The sequence below is a fragment of the Pelophylax lessonae genome (assembly GCF_965119305.1).
Source record: "Pelophylax lessonae genome assembly, chromosome: 6".
NCBI lineage: Eukaryota > Metazoa > Chordata > Amphibia > Anura > Ranidae > Pelophylax > Pelophylax lessonae.
Window position 1 is genome coordinate 169523361 of NC_138773.1, and position 15414 is coordinate 169538774.

A 15414-nucleotide genomic window follows, 5' to 3' on the forward strand; every position below is an offset into this window, starting at 1 on the left:
CTGCCGATTCGGCTGGGAAAATCCTTCCTTCCTCCCTTTGTTTTGGACAGTTGTCACCACTGATGCTAGCCTTTCCAGCTGGGGAGGCATCCTCGGCATGCATTCTGCTCAAGGGATCTGGATTCTGGAAGAGTCAAGACTACCGATCAATGTCTTGGAACTCCGAGCGATCAGACTGTCTGAATCATTGGCTGGATCGACTTCAGGGTTGTTCAGTGCACATTCAATTGAACAATGCTGTGCCGTGGCTTTTTTTAAACACTAAGGGGGCACAAGAAGTGTCCTGGCGGCTCTGGAGGTAGACGGCATTTTAAGGTGGGCAACATGGTTTGTTCCAGCCCTCTCCACCGTACACCTTCCCGGGGTGGGAAATTGGTGGGCGGATTAACTCATTCGGCAGGCATTGGAACACAGGAAGTTGTCCCTTCATCCGGAGGTGTTTCATCAGCTATCTCTCTGGGCACCCCTGAGGTGGATCTGTTGGCATCTCGGCTCAACAGGTGCAGAGGTTTGTGAATCGGTCAAGGGATCCTCTGGTGACCCTGTGGGGTCAGTATTATCTTAGTGGCTTCGTATTGGCCTTCCTGGGCTTGGTATGCCGATCTAGTTGCTGCTGATCACTGACGTTCCTTGGCAGCTTTCTCTCAGGGAGGATCTGTTGTCCCAATGACCGATCTTCCATCCTGCTTTACAGCCGCTGGCTTTGCCGGCTTGGCTGTGTGATTCCCAACACTGTTGAAAGCTAGGAAAACTACCTCTCGGAAGTTCTACCATTGTATGTGGAAGACGTGCATTGCATGGTGTGAGTCTCTTGGGTTCTTCCTTGCTCCTTCTCAGAGGCTCGGATATTGACCTCCTTTGGGGGGGTTGAACAGAAATTGGCCTTGAGTACCATCAAGGGCCAGGTGTTGATATTGGTGGTCTTCTTCCAACGACCGTTGGCCACACACTTCCTGGTGCGTACGTTTCTTCAGGGTGTCTGACATTTGGTTCCTCCAGTGCGGGCTCCATTGCCGCCTTGGGATCTTATTTTGGCGCTTTCAGCTCTACGGATGCCTCCCTTTGAAAATATTCGGGAGATTCCCATGCTTGTGCTGTCCCAGAAGTCGGCCTTTTTAGTGACTATCACCTCTGACGGCGTTATTCGGTCGTTCACATTACCTGTTGGTTTTTCGCCCCTGTCTGTCGTTCCTTCCAAAGGTTGTCTCTGCCTTTCCTGAGTCCCAGGCCTCAACATCCGAAGGAAATTGCCTTGCATGCCTTGGATGTGATCCGGGCAATCGGGGTTTACCTCACGGCTATGGAGAGTCTTTCAGGAAGTCAGACTCGCTTTGTGTTCACGGATAAACCTTGAAAAGGGGGTTGTCTGCTTCCTCTGCGACCATTTCCAGATGGATCAGACAGACGGTGGTTCAGGCCTATTCCATCAGGGGTTAGGTTCTGCCTTTTTCCTGTTAAGGCACACTCTCTACTAGGGTGCTTAGTGCCTCCTGGGCTTTCCGTCATCAGGCGTCAGTGACGCAGGTTTGCAAGGCGGCCACCTGTTCATCTGTGCACGCTTTTTGCAAAGTTTTATAAAGTGGATGTGTTTGAATCTGCAAAATCTTCTTTTGGCTATAAGGTTTTGCAGGCTGCGGTTCAAGAGGACCTGATCCTCTTTTGAGGGGGTGTTTTTTTTTTTTTTTTTTTCCCGGGAGGCCTCCAGTTTGAGCTCCTGTTGCCTGGTTGGCTGATGTTTTTGTCTTGGGTATTTTCTTTGTTGTCCTCACCCCCTCATGTTTAACACTAATTTGGGACGTCCCAATGGTTATGAATATCAGGAGCTGTGTCCTTCAATAAACGAAAGAGAAAATGGGATTTTTGACTTACCGTAAAATCCATCTTTTTGTTCATTGACAGACGCAGCACCCACGCCTCTGTGGAGTTATAGTTCTCTTGACACTGCTTGTAACAAAACTGAGTGGCTATAGCAGAGAGGGAGTATACCCCCTGGGACTGCCAATGGGTGTAGCTAGAATTCTTTTCTGCCTAGTGCCCTTCTGTAGGAGCCGTATAACCCAATGGTTAATTATCAGGAGCTGTGTCCATCAATGAACATCAGAGACATAAATTTTACGGTGAATCAAAAATCTTTTTTTTTTTTTTTGTTTACTTTCACTTTGGATTATAATGTTAAACAGGACAAATGGAGAGGGTCAATGTTCCTGACAGGTGTTCTAATACTTCTCCACTCCAAGACATAAAAAAAAAAAATAAAAAATAACCACAAAGTTTTGCCACCATTAGAGTGTAGCAATGCTGTAGTGGTCACGTGGAAATGATGCATACAGTATATTGCAGTGATATTTATTTGATAAAATAGTTATCTTGGATCTGCAAAACTTAAGATGTTAAAATATTCAAGTTATATTCTTTTTTTTTTTTCTTTGTTTTCTTTTAGCTTTTGCTCCATCATTGGCTTCTCCTTACCAGTATACAATGACAGGTAGGATTTTCACATTTTGGTTTTACTTTTCCTTTAACTTGTAGGCTTGATCATCAGCAAAACCTGTGTTGATTTGCTAAATGTGAGAATGACCAGCTTAATGCATAAACCCATATCTTACTGTTAATTATAGGCTCCTTAATATTTGTGTTCTAAGAAAAGGCTGTCTAAAGCAACTTTTAAAGCTTAAAGAATTTGTTAATGTTGTAGCTGATATTGCTGGGTGTTGGGTGTGGTGTTTTTTCTAGGATCTATTCACCAGGGGGCTGTCGTCCTTATTCTGGTTTAACTCCCTAGTGAGCCACTGACCCTAAGCAAGCATGTGCATAACAAGTATTGGAGATATCTGATCAAGTATATGCTTGCTCTGGGTAAGTGCCCTTTTGTGTTCTAAGATTTGAGCATTGACACCACTTCAAGGCTTTGCTCACACACATGCAAATCGGGTACGTTTTTAACTGCATCTGATTCACATAACGTGAGCTGGACTGGCTTTCGATGGAGCTGGTTCACACTTGTCCGGGATGGCCGTGGTCCATTTTATTGAAAGGGTACTTTGTGGTTTTGGGTTCAGTTAAGGTGCGAATTCAATTAAATATTTGCACGTGAACTGGGGAACAAAATTTGCACTGGACTTAGGACTGCAAACCATAGCTGAACATGTGTGAACCTAGAGGTAAACTGTTCTTAAAACACATTATCCCATTGAAATATGCAAGGATATAGGATACATCTTTGCAAATATAACCAGTTTTCTTTTGGCTTTCGTTTTTGTACTTTGGCATCTATCCTCACAGGTGAAGGCAGTGTAAACATTATTTATATTCATCCTGTTGGTCTTTACCAAAGAAGCAAGACATCTGTAATTTTCTTAATTGTACAGTACAGAACACAGGCAGAGTATTCATATACCGTGAGTTTATGGCATGTACCTTAAGAAAATTGGACACTGGCAATGCTTTTGGGGCACTCCCCTGGGCTCCTCCCCCTTTAACCCAACCCCATTCTGAGTCCTCAGTTGTGTGCAAGTGTTAGAAGGTGATGGACCTTTTTCGCCTTCATGGAGAAAATCAGCCTTAGCAAAACTATTTCATTATGTTTCTTTTTATTTATTTTTATTTTATCTTCTGATTTATCATCTGTCTTCTAATGCCAAATTAGCAGTGTATCCAGATATTGGTGCAACCTCAGGAGCTGTACTGGATTCTGCTTGGGCGCTCACCTTAGTACTTAGTGCAACATGTAAGCTTAGCCACAGGATGCTCCACAAGTCCAGGACAGTGGTCCATCGCTATAGAACCAAGTCCCTAATCAAAAACCCCTTTGGAGATAGATCCAGCTTGATTGGCAAATCCTGGAGTTCAGCATTGTGGACAGGCAAGACAGGGTCACCCTGTATATCTGAACATAACTGTAAAATCGAGGCTGGGTTTGGGTTGCATGCATCCTGCTGTGCAAACTTTTCAAACTTGCTGCTAAAATCCAGCCACTCGGAGCTTAGTCTTAGGTGGAGCCCTTATAAGGCACTCGGGTGCTTCCACCTCTTTGCCATGAAGATCTGGTACAGTAATGGCCCTCGCCTGGGTCACCACGTACTTTTACAGACGCTCTTACTCCACAGCTTATTCCGTGACTACCTCTCAAGGGAATACCTTCATTTTGTAGCTATGACCGAGATCATGCAACAGGAAATCTATGCAAAATCTGCTCTGCTGAAGGCCCACACGGAAGTCCACTTTAGAGTGACTGTGTCCCTTGCATTGAGCAAGAACCAGCTTGAACATTGGTTTTCGCATCTGATTCTAGCTCTTTCAGGTAACCAGCAAGTGGCCTTTTTGACTATTGGACATGAGGTACAAAGAGCTCTAAATCCTAAATTCCCTGTTCATGAACAAATAGAATGTGTTGCATTTCACGTACACCAAAATCTTTGCAAACTCTTTGTGCACTGCATAGAGCTAAGCAAAGTTCACTATACCTGTAGCTGATCCTGCTGTCTCTGTCCTAAACAAATATCTCACTGTTCCCTTTTGAAGATGTTCCTCCTTTCAATGATTCTGCCAAGGAACAACATTTTAAAGACTCCTAAAAGTTCTCTTTAATCTTGCAGGTTTGGCCCTACAATCTGCTGTCCCTGCATGCAGTTTAGTATGCAAACTGCAGCTAAGTGGGCTAGGGCAATAAACAACCAACATCGCTCTGTATTTCAGGATTGTGCTGTTGCATAGAAAATTGCCTTCTCTGCTTTTCTGTGTGGATGTCCTAAAACATGTCCTGATATAAATTTCCAGAAAGGCTCTAATTTCCAGTCACATGCACAGAATCTTATGATTAGAAGCCTGGATAACAGAAGCTTCCTGCAAAAAGTGCCTCACACTTGTGCCTTTCCAAGTAAGACTGTTTTAAGCATCTGACAATTCATCACAGATCACAGAAGGGAGGGTTTTACTTCCACAGCTGAGGTCCCAAAACCTCCCTCCATGAGCCCCTACCAGCTCTAAACATTGAGCGCCTGTCCACTCGAACCAGTCTTTAACTCTTAATCCTTGCAAGGCATGGCCCACAAAGGCCACCAAGCTTCCCCCAAAGTCCTCAGAGGGAGTGGAGGAACGTCTGTTTGCCTCTCTGGGTCATCCCAGACCTATGGGTTTAACAGGTGGCTTCAAAGGGGTACAAAGTAGAGTTCATATCTTTACAACCTCATTGATTTCTTTTTCAAATCAACCAAAAACTTCCCAAGGACCCTTAGGTTTTTTAGACTGTCCTTTTAACCACCTTTTGTCCCAGGGAGTCATGCTTGTACCACCACAAGGGTTCTACCCAAGCCTGTGCATGCTTCCAAAGGGGGTATTTATCCTGTTCTGGACTTAAAACCCCCTTAACATATTCCTTTAAATTAAAAAATTTTGCATGGAATCAGAGGAGGTCTGTAATTGCCTCCATTTGAGACTGCATTTTGCGGTGGCAGACAACCAGTTTATCGGATGGCCCTTTTGCATATCCTCCCCTCCTGTTCACAAAGGTCTTATCACCTCTACTAGCCCTTCTCAAAACTCAATGCATTCAAGTCACACAACCTCCTTCTGAAGGACTCCTCTCCACAAGACCATTCAGATGCTCCAAGCCTTTGGCGAGTCAATTGTTATGAATTTCAACAAATCTTCTCTTGAGCTCTCCCTTCGCCAGAAATCAGACTTATAGAAATGTCTGTGAATTTAAAAAAAAAAATGAAAGATCACATGTACTTAAGGGCTCTTTCACACGGCCGCTCCGTGTGAGCTCCGCTGCGGTCCTTTTTTTTTTTCCCCACGGAGCGGATGACATTTCTGTCATCCGCTCCGTATGCCCGCATATCATCCCATCCGTTTGCGGATGATATGCGGACATAATGTAAGTCTATGGGGGATTGCGGATGTCAGCGGATGACACCGCTGACATCCGATTTTTCCTTCCTTTCCATTTTTTGAACGGAACAAAAATAGGGTTTTGTTCAGTTCCAAAAAAGGAACAGAACTGACAGGAAGAAAATCGGATGTCAGCGGATGGTATTCCGCTGACATCCGCAATGCCATTGACTTACATTATGTCCGCAAGTCATCCGCAAAAAAATAAAAAGGGCCCGAAGTCTCAAGACCCTTTACTCATTATTTTGTTAAAGCACCTTTTGGCAGCATTTACAGCCTTGAGTCTTTTTGGGTATGACATGACAAGCTTTGCACACCTGCATTGGGGGATTTTCTGCCATTTTTTGCAGATCCTCCCTTAAGCTCAGCCAGGATGGATGTGGACCATCAGACAGCCATTTTCAGGTCTCTCCAGAGATGTTGAAAAGGGTTCAACTCCACTCTGGCTGGGCCACTCTAGGACATACACATAATTGTCCGTAAACCACTCCTGTGCTGTCTTGGCTATGTGCTTAGGATCATTGTCATCTTGGAAGGTGAGCCTTGTGTCCAATCTGAGGTCCTGAGCACTGTTAACAGGTTTTCAATGAGGGTATCTCTGTACTTTGCTTCATTCAGCGTTTCCTCAATCCTGACCAGTCTCTCAGTACCTGCTGCTGAAAAACACCCCCACAGCATGATGCTGCCTACCACCATGCTTCACTATTGGGATGATATTGGGCAGGTGATGAGCAGTGCCTGGTTTCCTCCAGACATAACATTTAGCATTGAGGCCAAAGTGTTCCATCTTGGTTTCATCAGACTGGACAATCTTGTTCCACAGGTGCTTTTTTTCTCTCAAAAACTCCAAGTGGACTTTTGTGTGTTTTGCACTGACACGAGGCTTCTGTCTAGCCACTCTGCCATAAAGCCTGGATCCGAGGAGGGCTGCAGTGACAGTTGTCCCTCTGTAACTTTGTTCCTTCTCCACACAGAATCCCTGGAGTTCAAGCAGAGTGACCATCGGGTTCTTGGTCACCTCTCTTACGAAGGCTTTTCTTCCCCGATTGCTCAGTTTGGCCAGGCGAATAATGGAGGCCACTGTGCTCTTGGGAGCCTTCAGTGCAGCAGACTTTTTTTTTTTTTTTTTTAAAGCCTTTCCGAGATCTGTGCCTTGCATTTATGCTGTCTCAACTCTGCTGACAGTTCATTTTGACCTCATGGCTTTTGCTCTGATACAGTAGGCATTGTCAGCTGTAAGGCCTTTTTATAGAGAGTTGTGTGCCTTTGCAAATTATGTTCAATCAATTTAATTTACCACAGGTAGACTCCAGTCAAGGTGTAGAAACCTATTCGCAACAATCAAGAGGAATGGGAGGCACCTGAGTAAAATGTTAAGCATTGTTGCAAAGGGTCTGAATAAAAGTGAAGGGGGGTATGAATACTTTATGAATGCACTGTATATACTTTTTTTCCCTACCAATGCTCATGTCCAGCCAAGCAAGGAATTCCATGCTATTGATGTATCACTGCCCCAGCCTCAACAGTAGGGAAGCCCTCCCTTCCTTATCACTGGAAAGCTATTAAAACAGAGATTTGTTCTCTCCTCCCCAACCCCAGAGACTTGCATCTAACAGTCCAAGGAGCACAGTCATTGACAGGAGCCAAGCTTCCTATTAAGATCTTGGATCTCACAGCAGTCCTTTGGACATTGCAGCATTTGACGCCCCTTCTGAAGGGGCACCTAATCAGGTTATAGTCACAGTGCCACAAAGGTGAGCTACATCAACCATCAAGGAGGCACCAAAAGTCTTGCTATAAATATACCTTAAGGAACCAAATCAGATCAAGCTCTTTGAGCAGAAACTCTGATCTCTGCTATTCACAGTAAACCACTCGATGGCACATAATCTCAGATGCCAATGCCTGAATCAATGGGAATGGGTCCTTCATCTAGATGTCTGATATGCCAAAAATGGGGGATTCTTGATGTGAACATCCTAGCCTCCAGACTCAACAACAAACTACAACTGTTGCCAGAACCAGAAATCCTATAATCTTAGAAACAAAAAGAAAAGGGGTGTACCGACCTAGTGCATTACCACTAAAAATATTTATTAAAATATTAAAAAGTATACATTTATACTCACAAAGCAGGTGTGAATATACACACATCAACATGATATACATAAAATCTCCAAGGTAGCCAAGGAACCACACGATGCTGAATGGTATGCAGTGTGCCGCATGAGGCTGCTGTGGCCAGGCTGACGTGTTTTAGGGGCGAGCCCCCTTCCTCAGAGCCAAAAAAGTTGCTGCTGAACCACACTCTGGATAGGCCAGGGATTAAATGGGAGCTGGCCACACCCTTTCCTGTTCCACCCCAAAGGGGGGGGGGCAAATGTCAACCGGCGAGGAGGTGGGAGGTGCACCCCCCTGAGCCAGGATCAAACACCTGCCTCCCAGTGCCAAACCAGACAACGTGGATTTCTTATGGGTCCAAAGCCTACACATACATGTATATGCACAAGCCATCCAGCCTGATTAAAAAAAATCCAGAATATAGATATCCTGCACCCTATAATCGTGGACAATGTGCACCTTTTCAGTGTTCAAGGTCAGTGTATACTATGCATTGGCATGGTCACACTAGCTAATGTATATGATTTTATAAGAATGTGATTTGGATTTTGCACCTGAATATTTGTTTTTATGTACATATTTTTCTATTATTCCCTTGTTTTCTAAATTTAAGTGTTTCACAAGCTGCTTTTCCATATGGCTGCCGACAGTCTGGTTTGGCTCTGGGAGGCAGGTGTTTGATCCTGGCTTTAATATTTTAATGTTTTTAGTGGTAATGCACTAGTTTGGTGCGCCCCTTTTCTTTTTGTTTCCCAGTTGGTTACGGATACCCTTGATCCTGAAGGGGCAGTAAGACCATAAGCTTTATCCACACAAGACTCAAGTCTGAAGTATCCCTCTTCCCTCCATCATATTTTCACTCGAGCGCCGGACAATTGTTCTCCAATCCTTTAATCCAAAGCCCCGTACACACGATAAGATTATCGAACGATTTGTCGTCCGTGGCATGCTAGTCTGATGTGGCATGCTAGTCTGATGTGGAAAGTGAAGAGGTTATTTTCATACGAATTTTCCCGTACGACAGATTTCTACTTCAGAAGTGATGTCATGTGTTGGATTGCTTTCTATGTGTTCTTTCATCTGAGTATTGCCTAGTCTTGCTCATAATTTTTTTCCCCGTCGAAATCTGTACTAATGAGACGAAAATCGGACGTGTGTTGACGGAGGACAAATTTTAATGCCTGCACATCAGAATTTTGTCAGCCGAAAAGTCGGAGTCGGCTGTCGAAAGCACCATACTAACAATCCGAAAATCGGCAGATCGGTCGTCGGACGAAATTTCGTGTACGGGCCTTTAGTCTCCGATGGCAATGAAGAGCCCCTGGTCACCATTCAGGCAAATTCACGCCTACCCTGAATTTTTTTTCTTTTTCTACTCCCCTAAAATTTCTTCTCAGAGTTCATTGAAGGACACAGCTCCCACCCTTTTCATGGTATTTTCTGCACTGCTTTGTAACTAACTTAGCTGTTCTAGGAAGGACTGGCCATGGGTGGTGCTTTTGTTTGATTTTTTTTTTTTTTTCTACCTACTGTTCTACTCCTGACGGTGGGGCTATAACCTGACGGTCAACAATATTGCCGGGCTGTGTCCTTCAATGAACTCAGAGAAAGGGATTATACAGTGAGTATAAAGAAAAACCCCAAACAATGTGTACAGTAAGCGCAAAGTGATTTTTGGCTTCAACCGCAGTAAGAGGTGACCAGATCTCATTTGGGCATAAATAGAATAGTACAGCGCTCCCATCAAAATAATATGAATAAATTATGAAAAAATTTGCATAAATGGATATCCCTTAATATGCATAATAAATATTTAGAAAATAGTGCAAAATATACTAAAGGCAAAAAATCTATCATGAATTAAAGTCCATAGATTAGTGTCCAAGTGAAGATGCTTCTAACATAGATGTCTGTGAGTGCTCCTTGGTGTGATGATGAAGACACACGTGTATCCACAATTGCCCTAATTCCATCACCCCAATGCACTCACCACAGCAAGCAATGAAATGCCTGATATACTTAATACTCGGGACCTTCTTCCTGATCTCCACAGTAGATAAAGCAGGCAGGCATGTCCAGGAGACGTGTTCAGGGAAGATTAATAAGGTGTAATAATGTAGTATTTTATTCAACTTCAAGCATACATTATAAATGGTTTCCACATGGATAAAACAAGCTTAAAAAGATCAGAACATACCAAGATGGTGGCCACTCCAGGAACCAGATGCTGCGGCATTTCAGGATCCCTACTCATTCTGTGCGCATGAATGTCTTTAGGGGATCGCCTAAAGCTGACACCAGGGAGGACCCCCTTTATATAGTCCAGTGTTTCTCAACTCCGGTCCTCAGGGCACACTAACAGGCCAGATTTACAAGAAAACTGAAATGCATCACAGGTGATATAATTTGCTGCTCAGTGATTTCAGTATTCTAGTCTGCATCTCCCCAAGGTAATACTTAAAATCTGGCCTGTTAGTGTGCCCTGAGGACCGGAGTTGAGAAACACTGATAGTCTCTCAGGCAGGGAATTGGCAGATGCCATTTTGTTGTAGACCTGCCATTTTGCCACTGTTCCTGCTGTATTAAGAGAACATGCTATTTTGTAGTAGGCACCGCCCTCTCTGTAAGCCCTCACTGGCATGAGCAGTAAGCCATCCCCTGAAGATGTGCATGGGCAGGAAACGCGTAGGAAGGAGCCTGATATGCTGAAGTCACACTGCCGCATCTTGTTTCTTGCCTGGACGTGCCGGACTGCTGCCTGGTTTATCTACTGTGGGGATCAGGAAGGAGGTTCTGAGTGTTGACTATATCAGGCAGATTTCTTTGCTTACTCTCAGTGCATAGTGGTGATGAAATGAGTGCTCTTGAGTTATATAATTTATATATTTGCATTATTGCACCGTTTGCACTTCAGAAGAGAGCCCCGTTTTTTTTTTCTCGGCTGGCTGTGAAGTTTAGCCCAGCTGATGTACTCGTGCTTTCAAGAAAAACAAAAAAAATCTACAATTCTGCTTAGAGAGGATGCTCCACTTCTCTGCATGTTTTAGACCTGGGAGCAGTAGGTTACCCCAGGATGGTTTGTCGGGGCCCAGTGTGTTAGTAAGTCGCCCAGATTGGCAAAGATATTTTTTTTTATTTGTTTTGCTGGTGTTGCCTCTACATCTTAAATATAAACTTTGTAAATAAAGTGCATGTGTGTGTTTTCATCAAGAGCCGCTGTGCCTATTACCTGTGCACACACCCCACTGCTAAGCTGATCTCTTACAATAGGAGTAAAGTTTTTTTTTTTAGCATAACAAATTGAGCACAATAAAATAGACCTTTCCTTATAAACTATTTGTACAAATTCTTACTCCCGGGCTTGCAGTTTACACCTTTCAATGCTGCTTGCTCCTGCTCTGTGTGATGCTTCCCTGAACTTCCAGTCTTTATTAGAAGGCATTCACAGTAGACCAAGCCGTTTCCAGTCCGTCTGTTAAGCTGGCCATAGATGGATTGAAAATCAGTTGGTTCAGCAAGGACTGGCCAAATTGCGATACATCTTTGGCTGTTCCTGCTTGAGTAAAGTCGATCTAATAAATGGTTTCTCTTGGTTGACGATGTTGGAAAATTGTCATTCAATTAGGGCTGCAGCACTGATCAGTGTATTCGTAGAGTGAAGGTGAGTCCCTTTTACCAAAACACGATAGCACAGATCAGGGCTGGCTGATCAGAGAAAAAAAAAATCCATCTATGGTCTTACTTTGGCTAAGGGAGGAGCAGAGGAGTGCCTTGCTGTCCTTTTGGCTACAAGGGCTGTGTGTTTCTTGTGATTCACACAGTGTAGGGAGAGAACTTTAGCCCCTGCATGCAAGAGCATGGAGCCGCCATGAAACGGGAAACCTGGGGCAGCAGTTATGGCAGTTAAACTGCAACATAGTCAAAATTAAGATAACAAAGCTGCATTAAGTGATTAAGTCAGCTACTGAGTCCTTAAGAGACTGTATGGTTTAATATCACTTTTAACATCCTACTTCAGATCAGATGATACACTTTACATAGTCAGTTCTCTTAACAGCTTTCTCCACTATGATGTTGTGCCTCCCTTCTTTACCTATGCAAGTCCATTAAAAACACACAAGTAAGCCATGTTTCTTCATGTCAAATACTCCTCTCCTTCTTTGAGCAGGCTAAAGAGATATTCACTTACAGTGCATCCGGAAAGTATTCACAGCGCTTCACTTTTTCCACAGTTTGTTACAGCCTTATTCCAAAATGTATTAAATTCATTATTTTCCTCAAAATTCTACAAACCATACCTCCATAATGGCAACGTGAAAGTAGTTTGTTTAAAATCTTTGCAAATTTATTAAAAATGAGAAAATTTCACGTACATAAATATGCACAGCCTTTGCTCAATACTTTGCATCACCTTTGGCACGAATTACAGCCTCAAGTATTTTTTGGTATGATGCTACAACCTTGGCACACATATTTGTGGGCAGTTTCTCCCATTCTTCTTTGCAGGACCTCTCAAGCTCCATCAGGTTGGCTAGGGAGCATCTGTGCACAGCCATTTTCAGATCTCTCCAAAGATGTTCAATCGGTTCAAGTCTGGGCTCTGGCTGGGCCACTCAAGGACATTCAGAGTTGTCCCGTAGCCACTCCTTTTGTTATCTTGGTTGTATGCTTAGGGTCATTGTCCTGTTGGAAGATGAACCTTCACCCCCAGTCGAAGGTCCAGAGTGCTCTGGAGCAGGTTTTCATCAAGGATGCTGCTGTTTGACTTCCCCCTCAATCCTGACTAGTCTCCCTGTTCCTGCCACTGAAAATCATCCCCACAGCATGATGCTGCCACCACCATGCTTCACTATAGAGATGGTATTAGCCAGGTGATGAGTGGTGCCTGGTTTCCTCCAGACATGACACTTGCCATTTAGGCCAATGAGTTCAATCTTTCTGAGAATTTTTTCTCATGGCCAGAGTCCTTCAGGTGTTTTTTTTTTTGGCAAACTAGGTGGGTTGTCATGTACCTTCCATCTGCCTACTAAGGCTTGATTGGTGGAGTGCTGCAGAGATGGTTGTTCTGGAAAGAGCTCTCTCCGCAGAAAAATGCTAGAGCTCTGTCCGAGTTAAATCGGGTTCTTGGTCACCTCCCTTACGAAGACCCTTCTCCCTGAATTGCTCTATTTGGCCGTGCGGTCTGCTCTAGGAAGAGTCCTGGTGGTTCCAAACTTCTTCCATTTACGAATGATGGAGGCCACTCTGCTCATTGGGACCTTCAATGCTGCAGAAATGTATATTAGGGCTGAAACAACTAATCGACAAAATCGATAATAATCGATAATTACAATCGTTGTCAACGATTGTCATTATCGATTAGTTGCTCCGTCGATTAGTTGTGCTGCTTTCCCCGACTGTCAGCGAGCTCCGTCTTCTCTGAGAAGCTGCAGCGTGCACACACTGTCTCTCTCTCACAGCACGGCTTCCGTGACCTCCCCCCCCCCTCCCTCCTCCTTTCCTCTCTGCCTTTCTCTCCGCCCATTTCCTGACGTCAGTGAGGGAGTGAGTCATATCGAGGTCAGGGAGAAAAGAAACAGTCACTTCAGAAAAGGGGCCCGGGCATCTGCAGGAAAGGAGAGCCGGCTGTACTGCCTTGTGACTCCAGGCTGTGGAACCCCGTTTCTTTCTGTGTGTGTCAGGGACAGCTGCAGAGTCTCTCTCTGCCTTTGCTATGAAATCATTACTGCTGGCCAGGTCCTGAAACTCCCCCTCACCTTCCCCTGTGATTGGCAGTGTTATCTATTGCAATGAAGAAAGATCGAGGAGGTAGGAAACTCTCTGCCTGCTCCACCTCCTCCCTGAGTCCTGAGCTCTGCTCTGCCAACCTCCACACCGTTCTGTGTGCACTGTAACCTGCAGTGGTTGTAGGGCCTGAATAAAGAAGTCATTCTGCTGGAAGGGTGTAAGTGGGAATGTAGCTGCAGAAAGTTGAGAGAAGGGGGGAAATGTGCCAGGTGCAGGTAGACACTGGCCACCACTGCAGTGCTGGAGCTAGGGTCCAGTGAATACACCTCTCCCTACACCTGACAGACATTTCTATTTGGCACCCCTGAGGTCCCATTCACATCGTAGTGGGAATGCATGTTCCTGCACTAATTTTTTTAGCTTGTTTTTCACACATAAGGCAGGCTATTTATTTAAATGGACAGCGCTACATTTGACAAATGCACCATAGAAGCTCTAGAACGTTTTAAGGCATCCTACTTTTAAGTTTGCCACATTCTGCTAACTGTTTTTGGGGTGCCATTAACAATTAATGGCACCACAAGCACTATGCGAGTTTTGTAGTGCAGGGCCCTGTCAGGTAGGCTGTACGGGGCCCCGTGGTTTCTAACAGCAGCCCTGCCTGTACATACAAAGCAGCCCGCCAAAAAATAGAATAAAAGCTTATCCACATAAAAGAGTTAATATTCCTTTTAAAGTGCAATATTCTAATAGAAAAATAAGTGATTAAAAATGTCCATATAGCACATATGGGGGTCTTTCTATGCTCCCTATTCATATCTATGACTGACACGGATGCTTTTATTCACTTATTTTTCCATTATAATATTGCACCTTAAACGGAATATTAACTCTTATCTAGATAAGCGTTTATTATATTATTTACAGTATATAGGAGCTTAATTTAAAAAAAAAAAAAAGTTTTGGTATAAGTGCCGGTTCACACTTGTGCGGTTTACGAGATCGCATGTAATTTGGAGCGCACTGCTCCTAAATTACATGCGATCTCCTGTGCGGATGCGAGTTCAACCATACACTTTGTATGGCTGAATTCGCAGCGCATCCGCAGCAAACTCGCACATGAGGCTTTTTTTGAGCCGCCTCAGAATCGGATCGCACAGTGGTTCACACTAGTGCGATCCGATTCTGTGCGAACTTGCAGATCGCACTGCAATATGTGATCGCAACTGGGGGTGTCGTTAACATTTTAATTTACACCCCCTGCGTATCACATATGGCAGTGTGAACTTCCAGATGTGCGGATGCGATGGACTTGGGCTCGGTTCACATTTGTGCGATGCGGGAATGCTGCGAATATGCAGCGTGTTTCCGCATCGCATCCGCACATCTGGCATTTCACACTTCTGGCAGTTCACACGCAGGGGGTGTCAATTAAAAGTTAACGACACCCCCAGTTGCAATTGCATATTGCAGTGCGATCTGCAAGTTCGCACAGAATCGGATCGCACTAGTGTGAACCATTGTGCGATCCGATTCTGAGGCGGCTCAAAAAAAAGCCTCATGTGCGAGTTTGCTGCGGAAGCACTGCGAATTCAGCCATACAAAGTGTATGGCTGAACTCGCATGTAATTTAGGAGCAGTGCGCTCCGAAATTACATGCGATCTCGCAAACCGCAC

At 44.3% G+C, this 15414-nt stretch overlaps 1 protein-coding gene and 1 long non-coding RNA gene across 5 annotated transcripts in view; both read left to right on the forward strand.

Annotated features, from left to right (window-relative positions):
* The window catches only part of LOC309558193, a 1089490-nt gene that overhangs the window by 563532 nt on the left and 510544 nt on the right, over positions 1-15414 (forward strand). The window lies entirely within an intron of this gene.
* The window catches only part of LOC309558327 (ubiquitin carboxyl-terminal hydrolase 22-A), a 247512-nt gene that overhangs the window by 72605 nt on the left and 159493 nt on the right, over positions 1-15414 (forward strand). For all 4 annotated transcript variants that reach the window (XM_082261386.1, XM_082261387.1, XM_082261388.1 and 1 more), the window contains exon 5: positions 2441-2485. In XM_082261386.1, coding sequence (XP_082117512.1) covers positions 2441-2485 — 45 coding nt within the window. The remainder of the gene's footprint in view (positions 1-2440; positions 2486-15414) is intronic.